The sequence below is a fragment of the Anopheles aquasalis genome, chromosome 2 (genome assembly GCF_943734665.1).
Source record: "Anopheles aquasalis chromosome 2, idAnoAquaMG_Q_19, whole genome shotgun sequence".
Lineage (NCBI taxonomy): Eukaryota > Metazoa > Arthropoda > Insecta > Diptera > Culicidae > Anopheles > Anopheles aquasalis.
The window spans coordinates 54,380,080-54,405,646 of NC_064877.1; the positions used below are offsets into that span (position 1 = coordinate 54,380,080).

At 44.0% G+C, this 25,567-nt stretch overlaps 1 protein-coding gene across 2 annotated transcripts; it reads left to right on the top strand.

The window, feature by feature from the left end:
• On the top strand, nucleotides 1-24,637 carry LOC126568920 (abhydrolase domain-containing protein 2). Of its 2 annotated transcripts, XM_050225614.1 has the most exons (8): nucleotides 1-274; nucleotides 355-664; nucleotides 20,218-20,390; nucleotides 20,494-20,661; nucleotides 20,744-20,924; nucleotides 21,024-21,373; nucleotides 21,450-23,486; nucleotides 23,874-24,637. In XM_050225614.1, exons 2-7 carry the CDS (start codon nucleotides 510-512, stop codon nucleotides 21,644-21,646), a joined length of 1,224 nt encoding a protein of 407 aa, XP_050081571.1. In that variant the 5' UTR covers nucleotides 1-274; nucleotides 355-509; the 3' UTR covers nucleotides 21,647-23,486; nucleotides 23,874-24,637. The 2 variants fall into 2 exon arrangements, with proteins under 2 accessions (XP_050081571.1, XP_050081570.1); XM_050225613.1 differs by having other exon boundaries at nucleotides 1-664.
• The last annotated feature ends 930 nt before the right edge of the window (nucleotides 24,638-25,567 follow it).

Consider the following 25,567-nt stretch of genomic DNA (forward strand, 5'->3'; position numbering starts at 1 on the left):
GCCACACACGGGACCGGGAAATCGCTCAATTTCATAAATCGGCTCGGTCGGAACAGATAGCGAATTTTGGTGCGAAGGTTTTTCCCTCTTTCCTTCGGCCCTTGGCCCGACTGTTGCGACGCGAAAGACGCACCGCATCAAACTCCCAACTCCAGTGACTCCCATCACCCATCGACGGAAACAACCGAGAACGTTCCACGCTGCGGCCGGAGTTTGTGGTTTCCCGTTTTCCACGCACGCCGTTTTAAAGCAAACAGTGCTGTAGATCGTGAAGGTGAATTGAACTAAAACATACAGTTTAGAACTTTTCTTTTAATCGTGCAGACAACGGTTTTATGTTTTTTACTCAACTAGCAAAGTGCCATATCGATAAACAGGAGCGTGGTTTCGTAGTGTTGTAGTGCTAGATGAAATAGCAAGTTACTTCGTGAGGCGTGGTGTTGTTAACAATCAAACACTCGGTTTTCCTTGCGGTGTCGTTGCGAACAACAAAGAGAAGCGCAGCAACCATGTCGCCAGCGTTTTTGGCCGTGTTCGCGGTCATTCTGTGCATCCTGTTCCGGATACTGAACGTCAGCAGTACACCCCAGATACCGGCCATCGTCTGCAAGGACGGTCAATTTATGGAATGTTTCAACAAAATCGCCCCAATGCTGCGAGAACCGTAAGTATCATCGAGGTTCTGCTTCGATCCACGTAAAAGCGTTGCCATCAAAGTGTGCTGGTGGAAACTCGGAAAAGCAACCACCACTCCCCAACCCAACCCAAACGCACCAGAGTGTGCTGTGGTTTTTCACGTGCTTTGTTTTGATTTGGCATTCCGCACTCTTCGTCTGCGATCCTTCCCTGTACGCCGTCTTGGCGCCGCACAGCAACCTCCCCCCCCGTGGGCCCGGCTCGATGACGACAGCGTTGTTGCTCCTCCGCACTTTCCCATTGCTGGAACCATCTAGACGCAATCCTCAACCAGCGCTGCCAGCATGGGAACCGTCGACCGTTGGCTGTTGCTCCGCTTCGACACCGTTACAGACAGGTGGCATCACGACAATTTGTTCCCAAACATGCCAGTATACACGCTGCATTAAACATGTTATGATAAAGCGCTATCACCGAACGGTCGCTGATGTAACGAGAAAGTGGCGACTTCACCAAATACGCACGGGGATTAAGTCACGGCGGTGATGGTTGGCTGGATTTGGTTCGAAAAAACGAACTTTTGTTATGCTTCCTTTCCGTGGGTCGTGGCGTTTTGTCCGCCCGAGAGAAAGCGATTGTGTCGCGCAGTCTCTTCGGTGGCGAAAAGGTTGAGCTTTATCATTCGACGCAGAATTAGTTTGCAGATGGTGATGGGAAGATATCGTTATCAGGTTCGGGAACTTAATTATCAATTTGTTGCACTTTCGTCTCCGAAGCATCACAGGAGCTTCGAATTTATCATAACCAGCGACATGCTTTGGCTTTGTGTTAATTGTGAGGCCACAAGTCGGTTTCGTTTGGAAATTTCAACTTTGTTTGACGCCGACACCACGTCCCAGAACATTGTCGCTTGTCTTGCCGATGAAAAAAGTGTTTCAATTTCACCTGGCAACATATTAGCTTTCACGTCAGTTCCCGGAGTTCCATATATCTCACAGCGACAGCGATAAGGACGCGACAATGATGGCAGAACCCGACGACGGTGGTACCACTCGGCCAAAGTTCGCGCGCGCTACGTAACGCTGCGCCAGAAAGCACTCGACGATGATATCATCAGGGGTGTTCGTGGGCCACTTAGATGGTAGAACCAGTATATTCCGGTTAGCAACTCGTCGGAAGGCCGGAAGATTCTCGTCCCCGCCACAAAACGCGCCTTATCGTGTGGCGCGTGTGGCAGGAACTACTAATCACCCCCCAAAACCCGCAGCTCCGTCGATCAGATTCGTCTGGAAGTCAGTCTGGCTTTATTTGGCCGCAGTTTCGTATAATTACGCCATGTTCCGTACGGCAATTGCTATTGGCTTTGCTCGATGAATATTAATTACGAAATACATTTGTTTCCGATCGAACGAATATGTTTATTGATGTTTGCGTTCAATCCGTTTGACCGTTTGTGTCACGAGGTGTGCGAGAGTTCTTCGAGAGAATTTGAGGCGAACAGCATTCTTTAAACGTTTTGCAAATATTTGTCCTCACTCAAAAACATTGAGAGGATCGCGACTTCGATTCGACTGGCTTGTGGATTGGCTTAATCATTAGTAATAGAGTGAAATACATCCCACTATGTAAACGCTTGAAGCTTACTACTTGCCTGTTGAATAATCTCTAGATTTAAAAAGGTAAACTCTCATATATTTCTTCAAATAACTCCAGGTATTAGTTTCCTTTATATACTTCTACAAGATAGTCATGTGTATGATAGTCTCATCACGTAAAGGCATTTAAAAAAATTAGAAAAACTGTCTCAGGAGTTTTTGTAGATTGCTTATATGAAAATGTTAATCTTGCTATTCTTTCCATGTGTTTCATGCCATGGGATGTGGTTCATCATCTACTGTATTTTCAAACATTTTACTTTTGAAAACAAGAAAAAACACCCCGAAAAATATATTTTATTCATTCAAGTCTTTTACAACGGGGTACATTCTATGATTAAAACTTGAAATTAGGTAGCAGCTTGTGTCGCTATTAATGACAAAAAAAAAGGAAATACTCATATCAACTATAAAAAAAAATCCTGGTTAATCATCATTTAGCTTCTCGATAGATTGAAAATCGAGCAAATCGAAACAACAGTAAATTAGAACACTCTACTTTTTTGTAATTCCCTCTATAAAATATTCAAAAACTGCATCATAATGCACCTGTCAACATCCGTGACCGGTTGCCCTAAAAACTCTAGTTCCATTTCTCTGGAAAGAAGAGCACATGAATACATAAATTCAAGCCGTTCGTTTTACTAATGCGTAATACTTCCATTCGCCCCTTTGCATTACTCAACCAACGCTACGTTGGTAGAAACATTGCTTGTTAACATACTTGCCGCTACCACACGCTGGTCAGCTGTTTTATTCTAAAACACGCCCGCAGCCAAAGGCGCAAAATGCCCGGTGCGGATCTACTTTTCCATAACTTTGACGCAGCGTGGCTACTGGACAAAAACAGGTGTTCTCGTTATAGTTATGGCGCGGAGAGCGAACCAAGGCGGGAAATCGGTCAAAAGTGCAAATATAATCAAATGCGAAACGGACCGCGGTTAAGCACCAACGCCCGGGTTTCTCGGCAAAGTTGTTCGTTCGGCCAGCTGGAAACCGGCGCGGCATCAACAACAACTCTCGTCCGGGGTCACCGGATCTCCGTTAAGCTGTTATCCGTTGCAACTTGACTGGCGCTGCGTCGCACCATTTTTGGGGAGATCCTTTGCGATAAGTTGTTTGTTAGCTATTACCGAGAAATGTAGTCCGGCTGAGGCAGCACATTTTATTCATTTTGTGATGATTGTTGTTGTTCGTATTTCGAGATGAATATTCCACCGCTTTTCCCACCGACTGGTCAAGGATCTGGTGAATTGTTTATCAATGTTGTTGTCCAGTCATTCAACGTTTCGCTTTAGTCTCTTTTCGAACGGAGAAGTAGACCTGGACTGATAATAGTAATATTTGATATAAAAGAAGTATTAGATGTGACCACCATAGGTTGAATTGTATGAACCTGTTGTACCTTTCTGGTGTGTTAAGTCTACATTTTTTATTACTATTATCTCAATTCTTTCTTATTATCTAATCAGTTCTTCATGAGCGCAATTTGTATATCGCCAAGAACACGCATCCATTCAGAGAAACAAACTAATTTCCATTTATTTTTAGATCGATTCCCATATGCCTATTTCAGTTGGCGGGCGTCTGCCCTCTTTGAAGAGATGTTTTTTTTCCGTTCCAGACCATTCTGCACGGGGCCTTTGCCATTGAGACGCAATTCCCTTTCTCCGGCTCGCTGAATTCAATTTTACATCCTTCGTGGAGAACGTCAACAAAGGGTTTGATGTGTGCCGGAGCTCATCTACATCTGTTGCGTGCTCCGACTGTATGGTTTCTCTCTGTTCCGACCAATGTTATTGCTTGTTCCCATCGATACATTCCATGGTATGACAAAATATACATCCCACTATGTAAACGCTTGAAGCTTACTACTTGCCTGTTGAATAATCTCTAGATTTAAAAAGGTAAACTCTCATATATTTCTTCAAATAACTCCAGGTATTAGTTTCCTTTATATACTTCTACAAGATAGTCATGTGTATGATAGTCTCATCACGTAAAGGCATTTAAAAAAATTAGAAAAACTGTCTCAGGAGTTTTTGTAGATTGCTTATATGAAAATGTTAATCTTGCTATTCTTTCCATGTGTTTCATGCCATGGGATGTGGTTCATCATCTACTGTATTTTCAAACATTTTACTTTTGAAAACAAGAAAAAACACCCCGAAAAATATATTTTATTCATTCAAGTCTTTTACAACGGGGTACATTCTATGATTAAAACTTGAAATTAGGTAGCAGCTTGTGTCGCTATTAATGACAAAAAAAAAGGAAATACTCATATCAACTATAAAAAAAAATCCTGGTTAATCATCATTTAGCTTCTCGATAGATTGAAAATCGAGCAAATCGAAACAACAGTAAATTAGAACACTCTACTTTTTTGTAATTCCCTCTATAAAATATTCAAAAACTGCATCATAATGCACCTGTCAACATCCGTGACCGGTTGCCCTAAAAACTCTAGTTCCATTTCTCTGGAAAGAAGAGCACATGAATACATAAATTCAAGCCGTTCGTTTTACTAATGCGTAATACTTCCATTCGCCCCTTTGCATTACTCAACCAACGCTACGTTGGTAGAAACATTGCTTGTTAACATACTTGCCGCTACCACACGCTGGTCAGCTGTTTTATTCTAAAACACGCCCGCAGCCAAAGGCGCAAAATGCCCGGTGCGGATCTACTTTTCCATAACTTTGACGCAGCGTGGCTACTGGACAAAAACAGGTGTTCTCGTTATAGTTATGGCGCGGAGAGCGAACCAAGGCGGGAAATCGGTCAAAAGTGCAAATATAATCAAATGCGAAACGGACCGCGGTTAAGCACCAACGCCCGGGTTTCTCGGCAAAGTTGTTCGTTCGGCCAGCTGGAAACCGGCGCGGCATCAACAACAACTCTCGTCCGGGGTCACCGGATCTCCGTTAAGCTGTTATCCGTTGCAACTTGACTGGCGCTGCGTCGCACCATTTTTGGGGAGATCCTTTGCGATAAGTTGTTTGTTAGCTATTACCGAGAAATGTAGTCCGGCTGAGGCAGCACATTTTATTCATTTTGTGATGATTGTTGTTGTTCGTATTTCGAGATGAATATTCCACCGCTTTTCCCACCGACTGGTCAAGGATCTGGTGAATTGTTTATCAATGTTGTTGTCCAGTCATTCAACGTTTCGCTTTAGTCTCTTTTCGAACGGAGAAGTAGACCTGGACTGATAATAGTAATATTTGATATAAAAGAAGTATTAGATGTGACCACCATAGGTTGAATTGTATGAACCTGTTGTACCTTTCTGGTGTGTTAAGTCTACATTTTTTATTACTATTATCTCAATTCTTTCTTATTATCTAATCAGTTCTTCATGAGCGCAATTTGTATATCGCCAAGAACACGCATCCATTCAGAGAAACAAACTAATTTCCATTTATTTTTAGATCGATTCCCATATGCCTATTTCAGTTGGCGGGCGTCTGCCCTCTTTGAAGAGATGTTTTTTTTCCGTTCCAGACCATTCTGCACGGGGCCTTTGCCATTGAGACGCAATTCCCTTTCTCCGGCTCGCTGAATTCAATTTTACATCCTTCGTGGAGAACGTCAACAAAGGGTTTGATGTGTGCCGGAGCTCATCTACATCTGTTGCGTGCTCCGACTGTATGGTTTCTCTCTGTTCCGACCAATGTTATTGCTTGTTCCCATCGATACATTCCATGGTATGACAAATAGCTGCTTGTCCAAAGACCTGCTGGGCCATTTGCGTGCATGTCGATGTGGTAATTTCAGAAAGATGACTCACTTTACTATTCCTTAAATGGTTCCGCAATTTTTCGACTCACGCTGGTGACATTGAATCGGATAAGCAATGTTCTCGATTCCCGTTCGTGGGTGCCACTTCACGGTGGACTCCCAGGAGGGGGGGGGGGGGGCAGAAGAGTGACATGTCACCTACCGGCCGTCATATTTACTTTCGCGGGAGCGGTTCCGTGAGGTGTCTTCGTCGTCTTCGCGGTGTCTACGTACCGTGCAGGTAGCTGCCGTGGGTATGAGGCCATAAAAGCGTGGACCAATTTAGAATAGACGGTTAAAAGAAACTTTTTTTTTTTGTCAGATCTGAGCACAAACCGACTTCACAGTTGCCGGTCCCCGTCGTCGGTCGTTTTCGCACTTGGCTAGAGAAGGGCGCGGACCTGTCACCTTCCAGGAGCAAGGTTCTGGCTCGTTCGTTCCTACCACCACTGCCGCTACTGCTTCGCCAACAATTTGCTGTTTTTCGTGGCCAAGTATTTCTCTTTCCATCCGTTCCGTGACGTGTGTTCCCTTGTGTGCTGAGGAGCTCTGGGAGCTTCATAGACGCTTCTAGAAACATGATTGACATGCCCGATGGACCATGGCGTTCGCCAGCCGGGCGTCCGGATGTATGTGCAATGTTGGAAAAACAATGATCACCTCACCTCCCTGCTACCGTTCACCTGCCACTAATGATAATGTGATGTTAAAAGGGGGCGCCACCAGAGCTACGCGAGTGCGTGGGTTCGTCGCGAATACCGTGGTCGACCGTCGATTACTTCTACTAAACGGTTCAACGCTCAAATACGCACACCGTGACCTACAGTTGGTAATGGGGAAGATTATCGTAATAGTCGATCGGATGATTATATTTGTTCCTTTTTGCCACGTGTCCGTTTGGAGCATTATTTTGCAAAAGTTCTGAGAGTTTTCCTGTTTTTCCTAGATGTCACCTCTATCTTTTATCAGTCTAATGATAATCTACCGTCAGTTTCGTCATTATGATTTACTTAAATGGGCACAGTGCTGGGTTCTTTAACCAACGACTTCAAATTGAATGTAGATAAGCCAACAAAGAAAACAAATCGAAAAAATCTTTCTAATATGGGATTTTACTTTTTTTCTTCAAATATTTGTATTTGTATGAACAACATGGACAACAACTAATCGATTTAAAGCAAGTTAAACTGGAAATACGAGAAGAAACGAATTCTCATCATGTCAATGTGATTATCTCACCAAGATCCACTATTTCAATTGCTCTTGAAATTGTTGACCTTTGAAATTTTAAAACACAAAAACTTCATTTTGCTACTAGTAGTAACTCTACTAGGTTTTGGTTATCGGTTGAACTTGAAATTCACCTAATTTGCTGAATAGAATGCATAATTCCAACCTGCTAGAAGGAAATTATTGAATAACTTATCCGCAACTCAAACTCTTATCCTTCCTTTCAATTCCGGTACAAAGTTGCTTTGTTGCTCAGCTCGCTGTCTCGCAAATGTTTCGCGAAAACAGATAACTTCTTAAGAGAAGTTTTTGAGGAATATTCAAATTTCCTTCCGGCATAAATTGTAAAGAATCTACCCTTCTTCGCTTCGTTAGCTTCTGCTCGTAATCTTCCGATATCTAATAGGAAGGGGGAGATCTCGGAAACGGGGCGAAAGTACTTTTTCCTTACGGTGATTCGGGGTTTTGCTACAGGATTTGCTTCCATCAGCGAGCAATTGATCGCTTGAGCGAAGCATCTTCACGATTACTGCTTATTTAATTGAATTTCGGCCCACCAAAGTCTGCCCTGCAAGCGAAGAGTTTATTTGGAAAAATTACGTTGGCAAAATATCGATCGCCTTGTGCCTGTCAGTGATGTTGCAGTCAGTGCAAGTGAAGGCAAATACTTTCGACAATCGTGAACTTGGCGTTCCGGTACAGCTCACTGCCACAGAGAGAACTTGTTCTGCGCTGGCACAGAGAACTTTTAAAACAAACTGAAATACCCCTGAGGATGCTTGAAATGTGTCTCATAGCAGAAAAGTGTCACAAGTTTAATGTTTGATGATGTTATTTTTTGAGACGATTGCAATCGTCTGTATTATTTTGTTCGATGTAAAACTGTGTCTGCATTTTCGTACCGAATGATTCATGTTCAACATCGATCTTCACCTTCGCGATTGATGTAATAACTCATTCCTGGGTTCTCCATCAGCAAACGACATTATCACTGCGCTCGTGTGCTCGGCGGCGTGTTTCACGATTGACCGTGTCTTTTGTTGTGATTCGATTGGATGATTAATGTTACCCTTTTCTTTGGATTCATCCTCGCCATGGAAGCTTCTCACCATCGTCGGCTCAATGAAAAGGAAATTGAAAGTGCATCTACCACGCCGGATGCCGGATGGTGGGACTGCAAAAGTGTTTTTCACTTCATTACGCCAACGGTTCTCAACGGGAAGCGGAACAACGGCGGCCCTTCAATTCGCTTCTGCCGCTCGTTCATTCACTAACGTCCATTGAAAAGGGCAGAATTGTTAGTTAAAAGCGAGAGCGCTGCTCCATACACAATGTATCAATAAGGAGTGTGGATGTTGAACTGTTTCCATTTTCCAATATGAATTGGTGACCATCATCAGTGGAACTAGAAGCAGCGGAATGGTCATAACGTGGATGATAACCGATCGCAATCGACGAAGTAGTCTGCATCAATTGCAACGTTACAGTGGTTGCATTAGTGGCCGGAACTGGCTATTATCAGCCGTGTGACGAAGAACAACCCCACCGGTTGTTGGCAGGAGAGTAGAAAGCGAATCGAATTCACACAATATTCGCCAGTCGGAGGTGCATTTTGCTGCCCAAAGGGGCTGCAGAGAAGATGGCGACACAGCGCCGTCTACAGTGGGTCCTGGTGCGAGGGAGAAAATGGTGGAAAATGATTGAGGATGAAATTTAGAAAAAGAAGAAAAAAAAACGCTCGAATCGAACAAAACGGAGCAATTTATGTCGTACGCCCCATTGACCATAAGCTCTTTCTCGCCCGTCGCGTTTATTGGAGCCCAGGGTGTAGTGAAATAAATCTCTTTTTTCTCGTCTATTTCGAAAGCACCGCGTGTGGCATCGGGTGCATCGGGTTTTCTTTTCGATTTTTGTCAATTTTGACGACATTTTTGATCGCGTTACTCTGCTGCTGGTGCTGAACATTTCGATCTGTTGTTGATGATGAGTTTTTGCGCGAATGATTTAATGAGATTTTGCACGGTTATGGCTCGTGGTAGTCAGTGGAATGGAAGCAATGATCAATAAGTTTCTTGAAAATGGAAACGGTTGCAAAAAATGGCAAACTTCATTTTTTTCTTCATCTTTTTTACGTTGAGAAGAAATGAGTTTAATTTTCGTAGTTTTTTAATTAGGAAACAACCTGTTTGCTTCATTGTGATACAGTTTTTGCCAGGATTAAAGTATAAGAATGATATCCATCCCTGCTAATCCGTTTGTCGTTAGTTATCAAATGCAGGAAATTTTAAAACGGTTGCTGGTGAAGTGGATCATGCATCTTCTGTACGCCTTCCAGATTACCTTTAAAGCAGGAAAAACTGATAAGGCAACTATCTCTATCATGAATACATGAATCTTTGGAGAAAACCATACTTACTCTAAGGATTCGCGAGATCAACAGCCTGTAATGAGGAAAATGGTTAGACTTGAAATTGACATTCATTATTCGCTCTGTGGCGTATCCTCAATGGGTCAATGTCATATGACCTCCAGTACACGTTGACGTTGCACTAAACATGGCCCTTTCCACGTTTCAATCTATGTTTTGTCAAAGCACCATGCACCAGGCCGACTGTATTTGGGATCACGTGAAAACTCATGGGGTGGGGCAGTCCCACCTCCTGCTACACGCTGAATCATTGTCAATTTACTCTAATTGAGTCGAGCGTCATGCCGTCGAGTGAATAGTCCGCCGTTGTAAAGCATTGGCTGCCGGCCTAGTAGTCGTTGCTTACCGCTGTCGTCATGCTGACCAATTTCATTTGCAATTTGCACCAGACATGCGACCAGCAGGGGTTCCTCTTAAGGAAAGGGGTACACGTTGATAAACGCACGGACGCTGAGAAGTAGAAGTCATGGCTGGCAGTGTTTTGAAGATAGGTAGAACGACGGCAACATTCAAAGGATCGTGTTCTGGCACACGAGAATGCCGGTGACAAGTTGTTACACTTGTCAGCGTGTTTATCCTACGTAAACGTACGCCCGGCAGAGTGTAGTCAAGCGTTTCCAACTCTTTCCAAGTACGTGAAGAGGCACCTTATGGGAGGATTTCCTTCCGGGGATCGCTGCTTTCAGGAGGAACTGCTGCCTGCACGTACGACGGTGCTCCGACCAGCACTACTTCGTCTTATGCGCTGCACAATTTCACTTTTGCAACCGCCACCCTTAATGGATCACTAGAACTCGAGAGGATACACCGGAAGCTATCATTTCATTTTTGGTGTGACTGTGTGCGTGTTTGTGTTAGATGGCACCCTCTTCTTGTTCGTAAGACATACCGCCGCTCTTCTGGACGAGCACAAAAGCTTGCAACGGTGCCATTCCTGAGCGCTTCTTCCGGTTGTGCAAGCAATAAAAGATGAAAATTGTCTTGTGAATAAATCTTTGGCTGTCTGTCCGCTGACCTTGAACTGGTGAAATGGATTGAACATCCTAGCCACTGAAGAGAATCAGAAAGAATAAATTAAATGAGCATCATTTATTTGGGGACTGTTCTTGAGAACGTTTCCTACTTTGTGTAGCGTAGGGCTTGTTCAAACGCGTCAAGTGATACTTTTCAAAAGCGCATTAACACAGTGCAAATGAATTCATAAATCATGCGACACTCCACGCTCCCTAGTCGTTGTCAGTCATTACTCGTGGAGACGAACACCATTAATTTCACTTGGCCACTCAAGTTTGTTTCAAACCCACAAAACATCTCATCTTGTATTGCGACTTTAAAGAAACAACTATCCAAAACACGACGGTTTATGGTGCTCCCGGACATCGTCACCAGCGTAACAATGCAGCGATTTTTAGTTCCTGGAGTGCAGCCAACCCTTTTTTGCGGATCGCATTCAGGTAAACATGTTCGCTTTCACCTGTTTTATGGGATGTTCTTTTTGCACATCGCCATCGCCAAATGGACATCCACTAGCTGCGGTTGATGGTGCAATGCTGCGAGGATAATTGAAATATGTTTTGCATTGTCGTGTATGTCGCCAAAAAAGAAAGCCCATCACGTCCAGACAGTTATCATCGAGACACATTCAACATTGACATTCCTCTTGGAACATGACCATTTCTGCCACGCGAACTATCCGATGTCAATTCTCTGAATGTGCAGCGGAGCGGAGCAGAGGACTGCACTTGCAGCAACTGACGATGGTCAGCAAGCGATGGTGTGTTTTGAAATGTTTCCGTATTCTGAATTCTGATTTTTGTTTGTTAGTAAAATATGTTTTCCTGACCAACAGACGTTTCATTAATATTCAGGTTGTGTTGATTTGTTGTTCGTCACGCATCGTTTCACCTCAGTTGCTGCTGCTGCAGTTAGTAGAATATTCTTTCCAAGGATTTCGTGCACCTGCTGCATGCTTGGAAAGGTCAAGTCGCCTTCTTCGTCGAAGGTAGATGCTTCGAGAATGAGGCTTTTTCTTATTGTGAGCTTTACACAAATCTTTCCATTCGTTCTAGATGGTTATAATGTATCTTTGAGATGTCCGCAGGTAGTGCTCATTAGAACTCGCTTCGACGAATTCAATTTCGAAGACATATTGTCCACTGGCCCTTATTGACCATTAATCATCATCTTACATCGATTTAGCTAATCGGCTGGTTAATGTCCTAATTGCTGGGTAACCCGAGACAAGCCGCGACATTATAAATGGTTTTCCGATGATGAACCTTTGACCTGTTAGCTCTCTGTCGCTCTCTGTCGCTCACTTTACTAAACGAGCAACTTAATCCGATTCAGTAGGGTGACGTTGGTTGTACCCACTCAGGCCAGGCGCCGCGTTCGAGGTGTGAGTTGCTCCGTTCCAGAAGCTTCCGATTGTTGAATCGAGCAAACACTTGCCTGGAAGCCACACAAATAGACTGCGTTGGTTCGCAGACGCGCGATAGGCTGCTGTCTGGGGTTGCGCCAGACGTACGTAGAGCATGGAAACGTCTGGTTCACTGGTTTGTCCCCGTTGAAACACATTGTTGTGCATCATCCTCGTTGCCATCCTTTGGTGAAACGGAATTATGGCAAGCGATGGTGCGTGGTCCGTTATCAACCAGCTACCGCGGAATCGCGTGTGCGTTGGGTTAATGGAAAAGAGCCGAAGAGCGATGTTATGAAATGTGTAATATCATCTCTAAAAATAATTCATGTAGTTGCCGTATTGTAAATTCTTATTGATATAAATTGTATATGAGACTAATATGATTAACTACTAAAAGGAGCTATAATGGCAGTTGAACGGGATTGCAACAAATCGAAGGAACTTTTCGCTCGACATTTTACTCACTGTGTCGTTCGGATTCCTTCGCTACTATCACCAAAACCAAGTTCAACGAGTACCACACGTGCCTTCACACGGAGCTTATCACAAGACGTAAAGCATGCGAGTACTGCGACCTAAGCAAGCTCTTGCTCCCGGAAGTATGTCTAAAAAGTGTCTTCAGCTGTCAGTTCCCATAAATATAATCAGCTGCAATTAATGGTGAATTTTTTTAATAGATAATTAATAGGATAATTGTGTTTCCCTTTTAAGAGAATCTACCCAAAAGCGCATTACTATAAGAAGTCCAGTTTTGTACCATCAGCATCTACACCTTAATGATCCCTAAGCTCTTTTACTTTGCCAATTACTTCACTTTTTGTTACATCGCTTGCGAAATGGAATGTCTCTCCCACTTGCCGCCGATTTGTAGTTAATTAAGGAAGTGATCTCAGTAAAACAATTCTTTCTTTTTCCCTTTTAATCTGTGCTGCATCATCAATGTTAGCAGATAGGCAGGAAGTATGCACCGCGCATTGATGGTACAGATGGATGATGCAAGCGCAGGTCTGCACATTTGATATCGACAGACAGACGAGTGCATGGACGCCCCACGCGCCGTTGAAGCACACATAATCCATGCTGCCCCAGCTGCTGTAGGTGGTGAGTGCATGCCTATGATGCATCAGTGCGGGTGCAAGTGAGCAGCAGCATGAAGTTGCATACTCTGCTGTGCATTTGGACAATTGCTTTTTTTTTTGCACCGCTGGCACTCTGTTTTGTGATGGTCGTCATGCCGTTTGGTTTTGTTGGCGAACGGACGGGGATAGGCTTCGTTCCTTGGGTGTTTTTCCTTCATCAGCGAGGGAGCGGCTCCATCAACAGCGTAGCGTCATCGTGATCGCTCCAGTTTGGCTCCGTATCTCCGCTAACTACTGTTATGCCGCTATGCAGCTCCACCGGGGCTTTTCTCTCATTTTCATTCGAGTTTCCCGTTTATATGTTCCGTCGCGCGCTGCCACGGACGAATTCGTCATTCGCCTTGCCTCTTGTGCAACACACGAAGCAAAGCAAACGTCTAGTTCGCTGGCAGCTAGTCGGTTGGCGAATTGTTTCTGTTTTTTTTTCGTTGTTGTTGATTCGCTTCGTCATAGTTTTTCTTCCTCATTCGGTGGTCATGGGGTCATTAGACTGAAGGCTGGTGCGCAAGAAGGGCCCTGTGCACGGTAAAGCGGAGTTTACGTTTACGCACACAAGCCACAGCACTGCTTACGTGCTCCTCCTTTCGCCAAAACTGCATCGAATAAGGGTTGATTAGTGTTTTGATTTATCGAGCAACGCAAGACGAGACGTTGTCAATTAAAAAATCAAACTTTCTACAACGCAAAGAGTAGATAAAACGAAGTGAAAGAATAATTTTATTCGTTAGTATCCTGAATATCTTGAAAGAGATGCTTCAAAAAAGGATCCATAAGATCAAACTAGTTTCACGTAATTGCTATGTAAACATTAAATCATCCCTTTCACCCCTTTCCGTCACAATCCCGTCTACTACCTCTTTGGAACATCTGTTACTTTTTCCACGAACCCCCCCCGGCTAGTTAATCCTGTGGAAGTTCCGCAAATTAATTTCTCATTTTCCTCCCCAACGATCATATGTCATCAGAAGGAGTCTACGCTGGAGCTATCCAATATAAATCCTCGAGCTCTAAGACCCATCATTGCAACTATGGCCACGTGCCAGCTTGTGGCTGGTGTGCAAAGGAATTGGACACCGGGGCCCGATGTCTAATGAACTATCACATCCACAAACCGCAGCACCTACCTTATGCGTCACCGCCTCACTTGCTTGCCGCCCGAACGTTTGATACTGACGGAGAAGATAAGGCAAAAAGGATCCGTGCCATCATCGTTGATCCCAAGATCCTGATTTGTGTGTATATGTGCGCTCTTGGGGGTGTGGATGCTTGTCGCCATGCGGCTCAAGATATCAGTCTTTGGTGAGAGAAGCAGCATCAAAGCGCCTCAGGAAATCCGATCGGCACAGCGGCCGATGTGACAATCACTGTTGCCACCAGGGCGTGCCGGGGATGCCTGATATCCGGTACGATGAGATGAAAATGACCATTACATTGATTGCGCCAACGCCAACGGTGGTGAGACAGAAGCGGATATATTGTTGTCCTGCATCAACGGGTTCGATTCTGCCACGCTATCGCCAAATAACAGACGGTCGTGGCCACACAATCAACTAATATGCATGGAAATCGAGGGTCTCGGTCAACATCGATTTTCTGTCGCAAGCCAACCGAGAACCGCGTGCTCCAGTTGCCAAAAGGCTCTGGCACGCACTTTACGCAACATCAGATGCGAACAGGTGGTGGTATGTTGCCGGAATACAGAAAATCAATCCACGTGGTGCGTGGTGGTTTATCACGGTCACTGAAAGCAATTTTGTGGAAAACCACCGTTGGGTTGCGGTCACATTCGCCGAGATGGGAAATCGGCCGTTTCCGTGGCACTCAATACTATTTTGGAGATGCTGCCAATCGCTTGGAATGGATTTGTTGCTTCTTGGGTGATACATCCGGCTTGTATTATTCGGCGACGCAATCATCTCGGAGTCTTATTGACGTACCGGCAGCGTGGTTAATTCATGAGGCGGTGTGGCAGACAATACGTAATGGAATATTCGAGTAGACATTTGATTTTGAATGTTAGGATGGAATTCAATGGCGATGAGACTAAATGATTGTATCTGAATGTAGCAACCAGTGGAGTGTCTTGTTTTATGTCAGTAAGATAACGAATAATATCTGGATGCTTGTTTATCCAAGACATTTAATGGAGTGATATGCCTGTAGCATAGTACGGTCCAGCAAAAATGTCCTAAAAAACTAAGGATAAACATGTGAAACATATAAAAGACAGTAACACTAAGCTGTATTATTTGTCAAACCTGTTAATGTTGAAGCTTATCAAACAGGTACGAACAATAATTAGCGTCTATCCTTCTATGCTTGATAAAGTATCACATTAATAATGCCTACCATGAAAAAGATTTAATTAAACCGCCTGGTTGGTCCCGTGAATGCTATAACCCTAAAACTTTCCTTATTTTCCACCGTTTTCGCGGGAAAACTGTCGCGAAAAAGGGGCATTCACATAACAAGCAGCAAATACGCCGACGCCTCACGAATGAGTTGGGCCAATTATGTTGCGCGCGATGAAATACGAGTGATAAAAATGCCACTTTCGTCCGCGACGCGGCATGAAATCGGCGGTCACGGTGACCTTTGGGCTCTGACTTATGGAACCCGATAGCTGCCAGCGGTGCGATGTTGTTGAAATTCTCCAAAATCATCTTCTCCAGCCAAAAAGCGAGAAAGAGAGCGAAAGAGGGAGAAAGTATTTGAATAAACTCATAAATTAAGCTGGCAGATGGGACAAAGTTGATAGGAGAAACGCGGCACTGCTATGAGCTCCTAAATCCTTCAATGATGACCGACGTCTGCGGGGATTCGGAAAACGGATAGGGACCACCGGCTGTGTGACCGGTCCGAGGTTTGGTCACCGGTGGTGGCAAGTCACCAGTTGTCTAGAGTAAGGAAGAACATTTTCAAAAGATTTCACGCATAACGAATGTCCACCCTTGGGCCGCGAACAAAAAAAGGTGACTCGCACGCCGCCGCGTTCAGTGAAAGTGAGAGATCCTGCTGACTTTAGCTTTTTCGCCAAAAACAACCCTATATCTTGTCCTGTCTCGCCACGGGACATTGAATAATGATGGTCCGTGTCTCGTCCTTTTTGTTTTTCTTTTGTTTTCTTTCATTGCAAAGCTGCCATGTTTCGCGCGTCGACGGTTCTCGGATCTTTGAACCGCCCGGTGTTAGACATGAAAGACAGCCTCTGGCGGTCACCAGCCGGTTCGGTTCGGACTGCCGGTGGGCAACATGATCCGCAACTCAATTAAATTTCGACTGAGTTTCGGATCCTTCGCTTGATCTCGCAGGATCTGAGTTCTTTCGGTGATAAAAAGATATTGCCTGTGGGAGGCGCGGGACCTCCCCGCGGAGGATAAATTGAATGTTAACCGGAAAAGGTAAACCATGTTCGTTTTTGAAGGTGGTGCGATGGCCAAAGGTCGAGATTGTCTCTGATGTTCCCGGGCGTTTAAAATTATGACACTTTTTATCGTCACTTTAACATTTAATTATCGGATCTCATTAGCCCCTTTTTTGCGGGGGACGAATGCCGTTCTGCTCGTGATTATTGCGTCAGTGGAATAATTGCTAATTAGGACCCAGGACGGTCCATACAGGATCTGGCAAGGGTGGCCGCTGGGAATGTCATAATAGCTAATAAGTGTTTTTCGATGATGCGTATCGGACATTCTTTTCGTTTATTGCTTTTCGATTAACTGGACCGCAGTACGCATGCAAAAAAAAATGTCCTCATTCAAGTTTACTTTCACAGTTTTCAATAGTGTTTTTTATTGTCTCTTTGTTTTTATACAACCAGGAATCAATAAATGTCGATCAGATTCAAATGGGTCAGATATTTTCTATGTGAGATGCCTGAAGAATTGCTTTGGAATTGCCATTTACAAAAAGTTCACAATGAATCCGTGTTTGATAGATGGAATCAGAGCACTACAGACCATTACACACCATTCGAAAATGCAGTCTTTATCCATGCGGCAATATTTTCATCGATGTGGAAGAGTTCTCTTATTCCTAATCACGCAAAATTCAATATCATCGTTAACATTACTTATAGAATGTTCCGTTTTGTGATAATTTTTATTGATATTCTGGTTTCCATCAAATAATCGTTCTTTGTTTACTTCCATCGATCATAGCATCTTTTTGAAGCGTATTTAACATTTTATACTATTTTTATGCTTAAAAATATGTGTTTTTAGCTATTGGCGTCTAACATTCATCAAACCAGGACAAAAAATACCAATTTTTTACATTGCTGTATTTCGTTAAATGTGCAAAACGAAAGCAAATCAGTCGCTTCAAGTTTCTAAGGATGTTACTTACGTTGAATTGGCTGAACAAATAAATAAGATAGAAAAGTGTCTTCCAGCACAATGATGCTTATAATACTCTAATGAACAACATTCAGATACAAATAACATTACAAGTGCAACATTTCTCTTGCGTGAAACAAACCGCTACCCCGACGATAGCATCGGATTGCATTTCCCATAGCTATCTCTCTCTCCCTGTAGCTGGTGGATGCCGTTGCAGTATGGACGGGTTGAAGTAATAAATTTACTGGCGCATCCTTGGCCCTCTGGAGCGAATCTTTGCAATGGATTGGGTCGGGGGTTACCATTACTGTGTATAAGAGGGACATAAACGTTGGCCGAAAGATCCCTGACCTAGATCACACTGGCGCTTGTTATTCGTCGGAAATAATACAATGAATCTCCACCGAATCTGCCACCACACTGCAACACGATAACAACCCATACCACGGATCGGAGTTTGTCGTATTGGGTTGCTGGTGGTGGGGATTTTAATATGTTTTTATGATTCGCTTTCATTTTTATCTGCTCCAAACATTCTGATCCACAAGGGAATTGCTCTTCTGACTTCAACACTCGCATTATTGAAAGTGCTGCATTAAAGACGAATGGAATTCATCGACATTCCGTGTGTGCGCGTGTATCTGGATTCGTTCCAACGCATTAAAATCACTCCACTACAATTTGTTCTTTTCCAGGAGTGCCCGGGGTTTACCCGTGCCGTGGGAAATGCCTGCGAACCATAACCTGTGGTCTGCCCTTTTGTGCCAGATAAAATTGTGTGATAAGGAATGGCTCCTGTCCGGTTGGTAGGTGTTTGAGCGTGGTTCGTCGTTCAACCGCTCCACCGTGCACAAACGTGCGCTACAAATTGCTGTCCGTTTTTCACGAAAAGCAAGTGGGAAAATTATTACCTTTACCGGTCGGAATCGATCCGGGTTTGATTCCCCGGATTCTTCCTCGCTGGCTAGTAGGTCCAGTAAACCCACGATGTGGTCGTCGGTTTCGTTGCTGCAATTCAACTTTTCTTGTTACAACTTTGTCCATTCGCCAACACTACCACCAATGCCCCAGCAGTCGTTGGGAAAAGGTTTTCCACGACAGGAATTCAAAGAATTCCGATTTTCCGTAAGTGTGTCGTGTGTACGACCAGATGGAATGTTTCCAGAAGCAGATATTCATATGAAATAATCTGATTGAGGGTCTGATGCATCCGATATGATTGCATCCGCATCCGTCTGATGCATCCGATAATATTGCTTTGAATATAATACTGCATTGACGGCTTTTTGTTAGTTAATCAGTGTGTTGAACTGCACCAACGTGTTACTGGTTGGAACAGTCGGGATCTTCGAAGAAATCACCAAAAAATACTCTTTTTTGTTGCTGAGCACAACTACATTCCATTGAACTTGTGCTTGTGCCCTTCTTCTGTCTGTTTTTTTTAACTTCGTTTGGTAATTTTTTTTTGTTATAAGGATTATGTATTCATTCATTCATAATCAATATTGGAGCTTTAATAGCACTTTGTGTATTTTGTCGTATTGTTAATTGTCACAAATGTAATAAGTTACATTCTTAACACACAGTTTTCACGTACACAGTTTTAAACAGAGTTGGCAAAAGGCATTAACATAATCTTTAGGGATTCTAGTGTGTGGACGATATGCAAATAAACTGTTTTCACCATCTGCTCTTTTTCGATCGTCCTTTGTTTAGATATTGTATTCACTTGCATACCTCCTCGCTATCTGTTTCTTTTCCACGTTAATTGAACTGTCTAGGGAACTCTTTTGCTCTTCGTTTTTCTCCCAACGACCTGTCGAAACGCTAGGACGTCTCGGCTGCTGCTCTGCCACGAGATACGCTTCCCCATTCTGCATAATTTTGTGCCACGTGGAAACGCGTTAGTGTGGTTGAAACCACCCATCCCAGTGCAGTATGAATCCGTGTTCGATCCACAGCTGTGAAAGGATGCCATACGCGGTTCGCACGTGATGCTTCTTCAATCGAAATCACATTTCTCGTACGTTATGGTATCGCTGGTAAAGGGTGGTCGTACCTTTGCAGACTCATTTTGTCCGTGGCATGCGTTACCTTTCAGCAAAGACAAGCTTCTTGTCAACCTTCACCTATATTCACCATTACGAATTCGATTTATCCTCGACGCTATCTAGTTAGGAAACTTTTCCGATTCTCATATATCAATCCGAAGGAAGCTGGCCCCATTGCGGGGCGTTGTGTTAGGGCGTTAAACGAAACTTCGGAAATACAACGTATGTCTTCGTTCCGGAATGGGCTTGACCTTCATCAGGTACCTGAAGGCCACCTTATCTATCGCAGAAACCGGAAACGGCATCGGGAATTCTATTCGCTTTTCGCATAATGGGTAGCTGCTCCTGGAGCACTTTTGAGCTTCAGAAGACAGTCCATGGTGTCGAATAGAAGCCCTTAACCGAGTACGTACCGGAGGAAACACGACATGACGAATTGCGGGCTTCGAGTTTATCGATTCTCAGTATCAGCTGGATGGATGGAGGTCTCTCTAATGGTGATTACCTAATTTCATTGCGTTTTCTGTTTCCAGATACATTCCGACACGCCTGTGGGGCTTTAGTGGCCACATCCAGACAATAATTCACAGCATAGTCGGTCGTGTCAAGTGCCCATGGCCACTGGGCGAACGGGTATATCTATCACTGATGGACGGGTCGACACTGACGTACGATTTGTATCAGCCGCTAATAACGACCGTTGAAGGTAGGTCCGTTGAAGAAGGAACGCGCTTGCCAAAGAGCTGAACACGCGCAGTATTTGTACGGTACAGTAATTTCTCATTTTGTTTCCACATCCCACCATTTAGATGACATAACCGTGGCCATTTGTCCCGGAATTGGTAACTCGTCCGAATCGGTCTACATTCGCACCTTTGTGCACTACGCCCAGTGCCATGGGTATCGGTGTGCGGTGCTGAATCACATCGGTGTTCTCGACAGCGTGCAGGTTACGTCCACAAGGATCTTCACATATGGTAGGTAGCGGATAGCACGACACCGTCCGCAGAGACATCTCAAGCTTAATGCTTTCTTTTCTTTTTCCACCCTCGAATATAGGTCACACAGATGACTATGCGGCTATGATAAATAGTCTGCTGAAGAAGTACCCCACGACCAATGTCGTCTCGGTCGGTTTTTCACTGGGAGGCAACCTGATTTCGAAGTACCTTGGCGAAGCGAATCGTCCCTCGAATATCATAGGCGGTGTGTCAATCTGCCAGGGCTACAATGCGGTGAAGTGAGTACCGAAAAATATAAAAGCGCCGAAGGATTGCGTAGCCGATTCAAAAAGAAGTGCGACTTACGATCATTTATCTCTTTGTTGTGTTATCTACAGTGCGACACAGTGGTTGCTGAAGTGGCAGAACTTCCACCGTTTCTACCTGTACGTGCTAACTGAGAACGTTAAGAGCATCATCATGAAGCATCGGCACGTGCTGCTGTCGGATGACATCAAACAACGGTATCAGTTGAACGAGCGCGATATTGCCGCAGCTGCCACGCTCCCCGAATTGGACGAAGCGTATACTAGGCGCGTGCACCAGTTCCCAACGGTGAAGGATATGTACAGCTGGAGCTCATCGATTAACTACCTGGCCAACATCAAACGTCCGATGGTATTTGTCAATGCCCGCGATGATCCTCTAGTTCCCGAGATGCTGCTCGAACCAGTGAAGCAGTTTGCTGGTACGTTGTACGGCCGCAAAGATCGTTTGCATCTGTTAACCTTATTCTGATTCTTTTTCCCATCCCCCATCCCCAGCGGATCACAACCAATCGTTGTACATTGAGCTACAGAACGGTGGCCATCTTGGGTTCTACGAAGGAGGCTTAATCTACCCGAATCCGGTTACCTGGCTCGATCGTGCCCTAGTATCGCTGATCGGCGGTATTGTAATGTCACACAATGATCTCCTGGTTGCTAAGCAAACGGCACATGCTTCGTCGATGGCTATTTAAAATTCACTTTCACCATTCCCTTCGACGGTGCTCCCATCGGTGCAGCCAGCTCCGGAGCTAAGCCAGCTGTTAAACTATGGCCGGATGCGCTGGGGACTACTGTTTGCCGCCCTACCATCGGTTGCGTCGATGCGAAGTGTGGTCATGGCACTCTTGAAGCTGCTCTTTACCCGATTGTTTGCAAAACGTACCATAGTCACCGTGGATTTGGCTGCCTCGACGCCATCGCCGGTAATGTGAACAATCGTTAGAGATGGTGAACTAGCAGCATCACTCGATAACCAGCGGATGGTTTGGGAAACTATCGTGAAGGAGAGCATTCAATGCAGAAGGAAGGAGGGTTTGGTCAATTGTGAACTGAGGAGAAGTATGAAGCGGACTGCTTCGTAGATTGGGAATAGAGTTAAAGAAAAATCTATTCTCAACTTGCACAAAACTCCAACAGATGAAAGCTCTTCATTCGTTGTTGAATCGTAGAGAAGTTGAAACAACTTAGCTATGGCTATAGGAGCAGCAGACAAAGTGTTTGTTATTTTTATAAGAAAAAACATTAGGAAACACAAGCGAGGTTTGCTACAGGACAAATTCCCAATGGGAGAATGTAATCGTGATCGCGGTACGATGCGGATTGGCGCCCGTTTTCGAACATATACACTCATATACAACGCTTGTAGCAGACCGCGTATCTTAACAATACTAGGTATACAAAAACCCCAACTCTAGGTCCTAGGCCATTATCACGTAATTATTCAACCATCATATCTTCATCATCATTATACTTAATCATTGACTGCGTTCGGATGGTTTTCGGATTTAGAGCTTCTTTGCTATCGTACGATGGAAGCAGGTTAATCGCTTGCTCTATAGTGTTGCGTATAGTGGTGCCTGTCCAGCGATCCGAAATGCGCTACTTAACTTCATCGTGTATTTTCATCAAACGGACTGCGTTACAGGAAACGTTTAGCGAAGTAGTACTAAGCGGAGTGACGTCGCACTCCTCCCATACATGCGTGTTTAATCCGATGTATCCAGGCACTTTTCGCCGTTTATGAGCACAGTAGGACAGAGTAAAACAAAACAAAAAACGCGAAAATAACAGATCGTGATTACCGAAACGGTATCATAGGTGCTGTAAGTGTTTCTTCCCAAAAGCAAAAAGGGAATTGTTCGTAAAATATTGTATTGTGATAAATGTTACATTACTGTTGCGAATGGTGGGGCACATAGCTCTAAAAAGTTTGCGTGACATTGAATCCTGCAAAGGATAGCAAGAGAGGAAGGGCGTACAGGAGAAATCAGAACGTAGAATCAGAAAACCTGTGACCTAGTGTTACAGCTAGTTTCAGCATTTCAGGAAAGGAAGGGTACCGTTTTGGATACCCGTCAGATTCCTCGGAGTCCCCTCAAGTGAAATCCTCACTCGGCGGTTAAAGCGCACTAGGCAGTAAGACGCCAAGCGACCGATTGTATCGTAAAGGTTTCAGCAGTTTAGCGAATACTGCGTGCTGCAAAAATATGCTATGTTTTAACGAGATGTGGGTATGTTGCTCATTCTAGAAGTACCGCGATGGTTCGTAGAACCGAAGTTAATTGAAGAGCTGCTTGGTTAGTGTTTTAAAACCGTGTGTGACGCGATTCGTAGCATGTTGGAAGGCTTCAGAACTAAAGCAAGTGTCGTGCCTGTAGGTACCAATAACAGCCGTTGATAAAGGAGCAGAACTAGCGTTGCTCAAGGATTTTAGTTAGTGAAAAAGAAAACTGTCTCGTTTAATGACAAATCATTTTTAATAAGAGGAAAAATTGTTTGTTTTATTATTCTCATTCCCAGAAATCTATTTAGGTGCTTATTCTGTAACTTTCGATTGCGATGGCCTCAGGCGTTCGATGATTCATGCGAATTTCGAAACGTTTCGAAAACAATAAACAATTCAAAATGACAGTTTGAAGTAAAAAAACTGTTAATTAACTTGTTTTTTTCGGTATAAAAACGACTTAACCTTTGTAATAATAGTATACGATTAGCAGAAAGAAATTATTGAAGCACAATCAGGACGCTATAACTGTTTTTCAGATGCTCGATGCTCGATGTAAACAGAACGCCAGCTGTCGACCACAAAAATGCACTCGACATGCAAGCGATCGTGAACACCAAATGAACATAAAATGAACCAAATGAATCGAACGCCTGAGGCCATCGTAATCGAAAGTTACAGAATAAGCACCTTAGATTCCGATAGTGAATAGTGTGCTCATCGCTACTTTGCTTGCTTCATTATAGGACGATAGCCATTCATCGAAAGATATCCTACGGTCAAGATCCAGGGAAAAGGCGTTTTTTTCCTCTGATTCCTGCGTATAGCATTACACATCCACATCTTTGTGAACACATTCCACCTCAAAAAGTTCCACGTGTGTCTGGCGATGAGTGTAAAAATCGTGAGCGTGAAAATGTTTTCTAGTGCCACAATCAAACTGATCAAAAGACGCATCCCGCCCAATACGATGTATGCCTTTTTGGAAATCCAGTTTTACCCTGCCAACCAGGCCAGGCCCATTGAGGACACGGATACCGAATTTTACCGATGGAATCTCTGTCGCATTTATACAATATGCAGCAAAACCAAATTCCGATGCTTTATACCATTTACACAATAATCCGTTTGCGACAGATCGAGACCCAAGAAATGTTTAATGACTGACGAGCGAATGCGATGTACGCGCATGTGGGAGATGGACAACTTAGCGTCGAACAGTTGGCAGACTTGTTGCCTGGAACTGTTGTAAAAATGTTGACGGCTTGGTGCACAGCACCCGGAACTGTGCTTCGTTTTCTCGTTGGATGGCGAGTTATCAATTAAGGAAAGATACATGCTTGTAGAAGGATGCATACTTTTCGCCTGCACCCGTTTGTATTTGTGGATGTTGCAGCAAAAGGGCCCGGCAAAGTGTGGAATTGCTAGTAGAAAAATAAAATAATGATTGTGTAACGGATGTGCAGGGCTGCGTTTGTACGGTCGAAAGAAACGAATGCTATCCATCTGGATCTGTGTAACAGAATAGTTCCATACTCTGTACAGTCAACCTTCTTCAAGTTAATTTGCTGTTTGTTTAGTATTCAGCATTAATTCTGCTTAAAGATCTGCCGAATCGATCGCTCGTGTTTTTCTTGTAGGCTACTTTGATAGGTGTTCCAGCAACTTGAACACGATTTTGCAGAGGCTGAACACGTCCAATAAATCATAGCAGCCTTGCGCGCGTGTGGCCCGCTTTAAACGTACCGGGTTCGTGGAATTGATCACATGATGATCGTGGAATCGATCATCACAATAATATGAAGAGCTAACGGGTGTACAATCGAACTTGCGAATTTGACCCTGAATAAAAATGGTAAATATCTTCGTTATAAAATACCTACCAGTCGGGAATCATCCCGACTGGTATCAACCCATCTAACTCTTTTTGCAGAATTCGCATCGCATAAGGAGATCCAACAGAATCAAGGGTAGATCGACAAAAAATTATCGAGTCTCTTGGGCCTCAGTTGTAACGAGTTCGAGGAGGTTTAAACGAAGGCTTCCCGCAATTTGTAATCAAACAATTTAATGCCAGTTTTACAATTTGAACAGCTTCAATAAAGCAAACAATTGTAAATGCTAAATGGTGGTGGAATGTTCGTGCCGTGAAAGAAATCGACCATTAGAGCGACCGGTGAAGAGGGATTTTTCGTTTTTCTTGCGCCGGCCGTTCTCGTTCGAGCCTGCGAATAACGGCTTTGGCAGAATGGTTGCGGTACGTGCGGCAGTTGCGGCAGTTGCGGACGCCTTTTGGCTTGTCAAACACGGTATCCAACAAGGTTGTTCAGATGTGCTTGCGGCACTTGCGGCAACTGTGGCGAATCTGTACAAAATCACAACAGTGCTG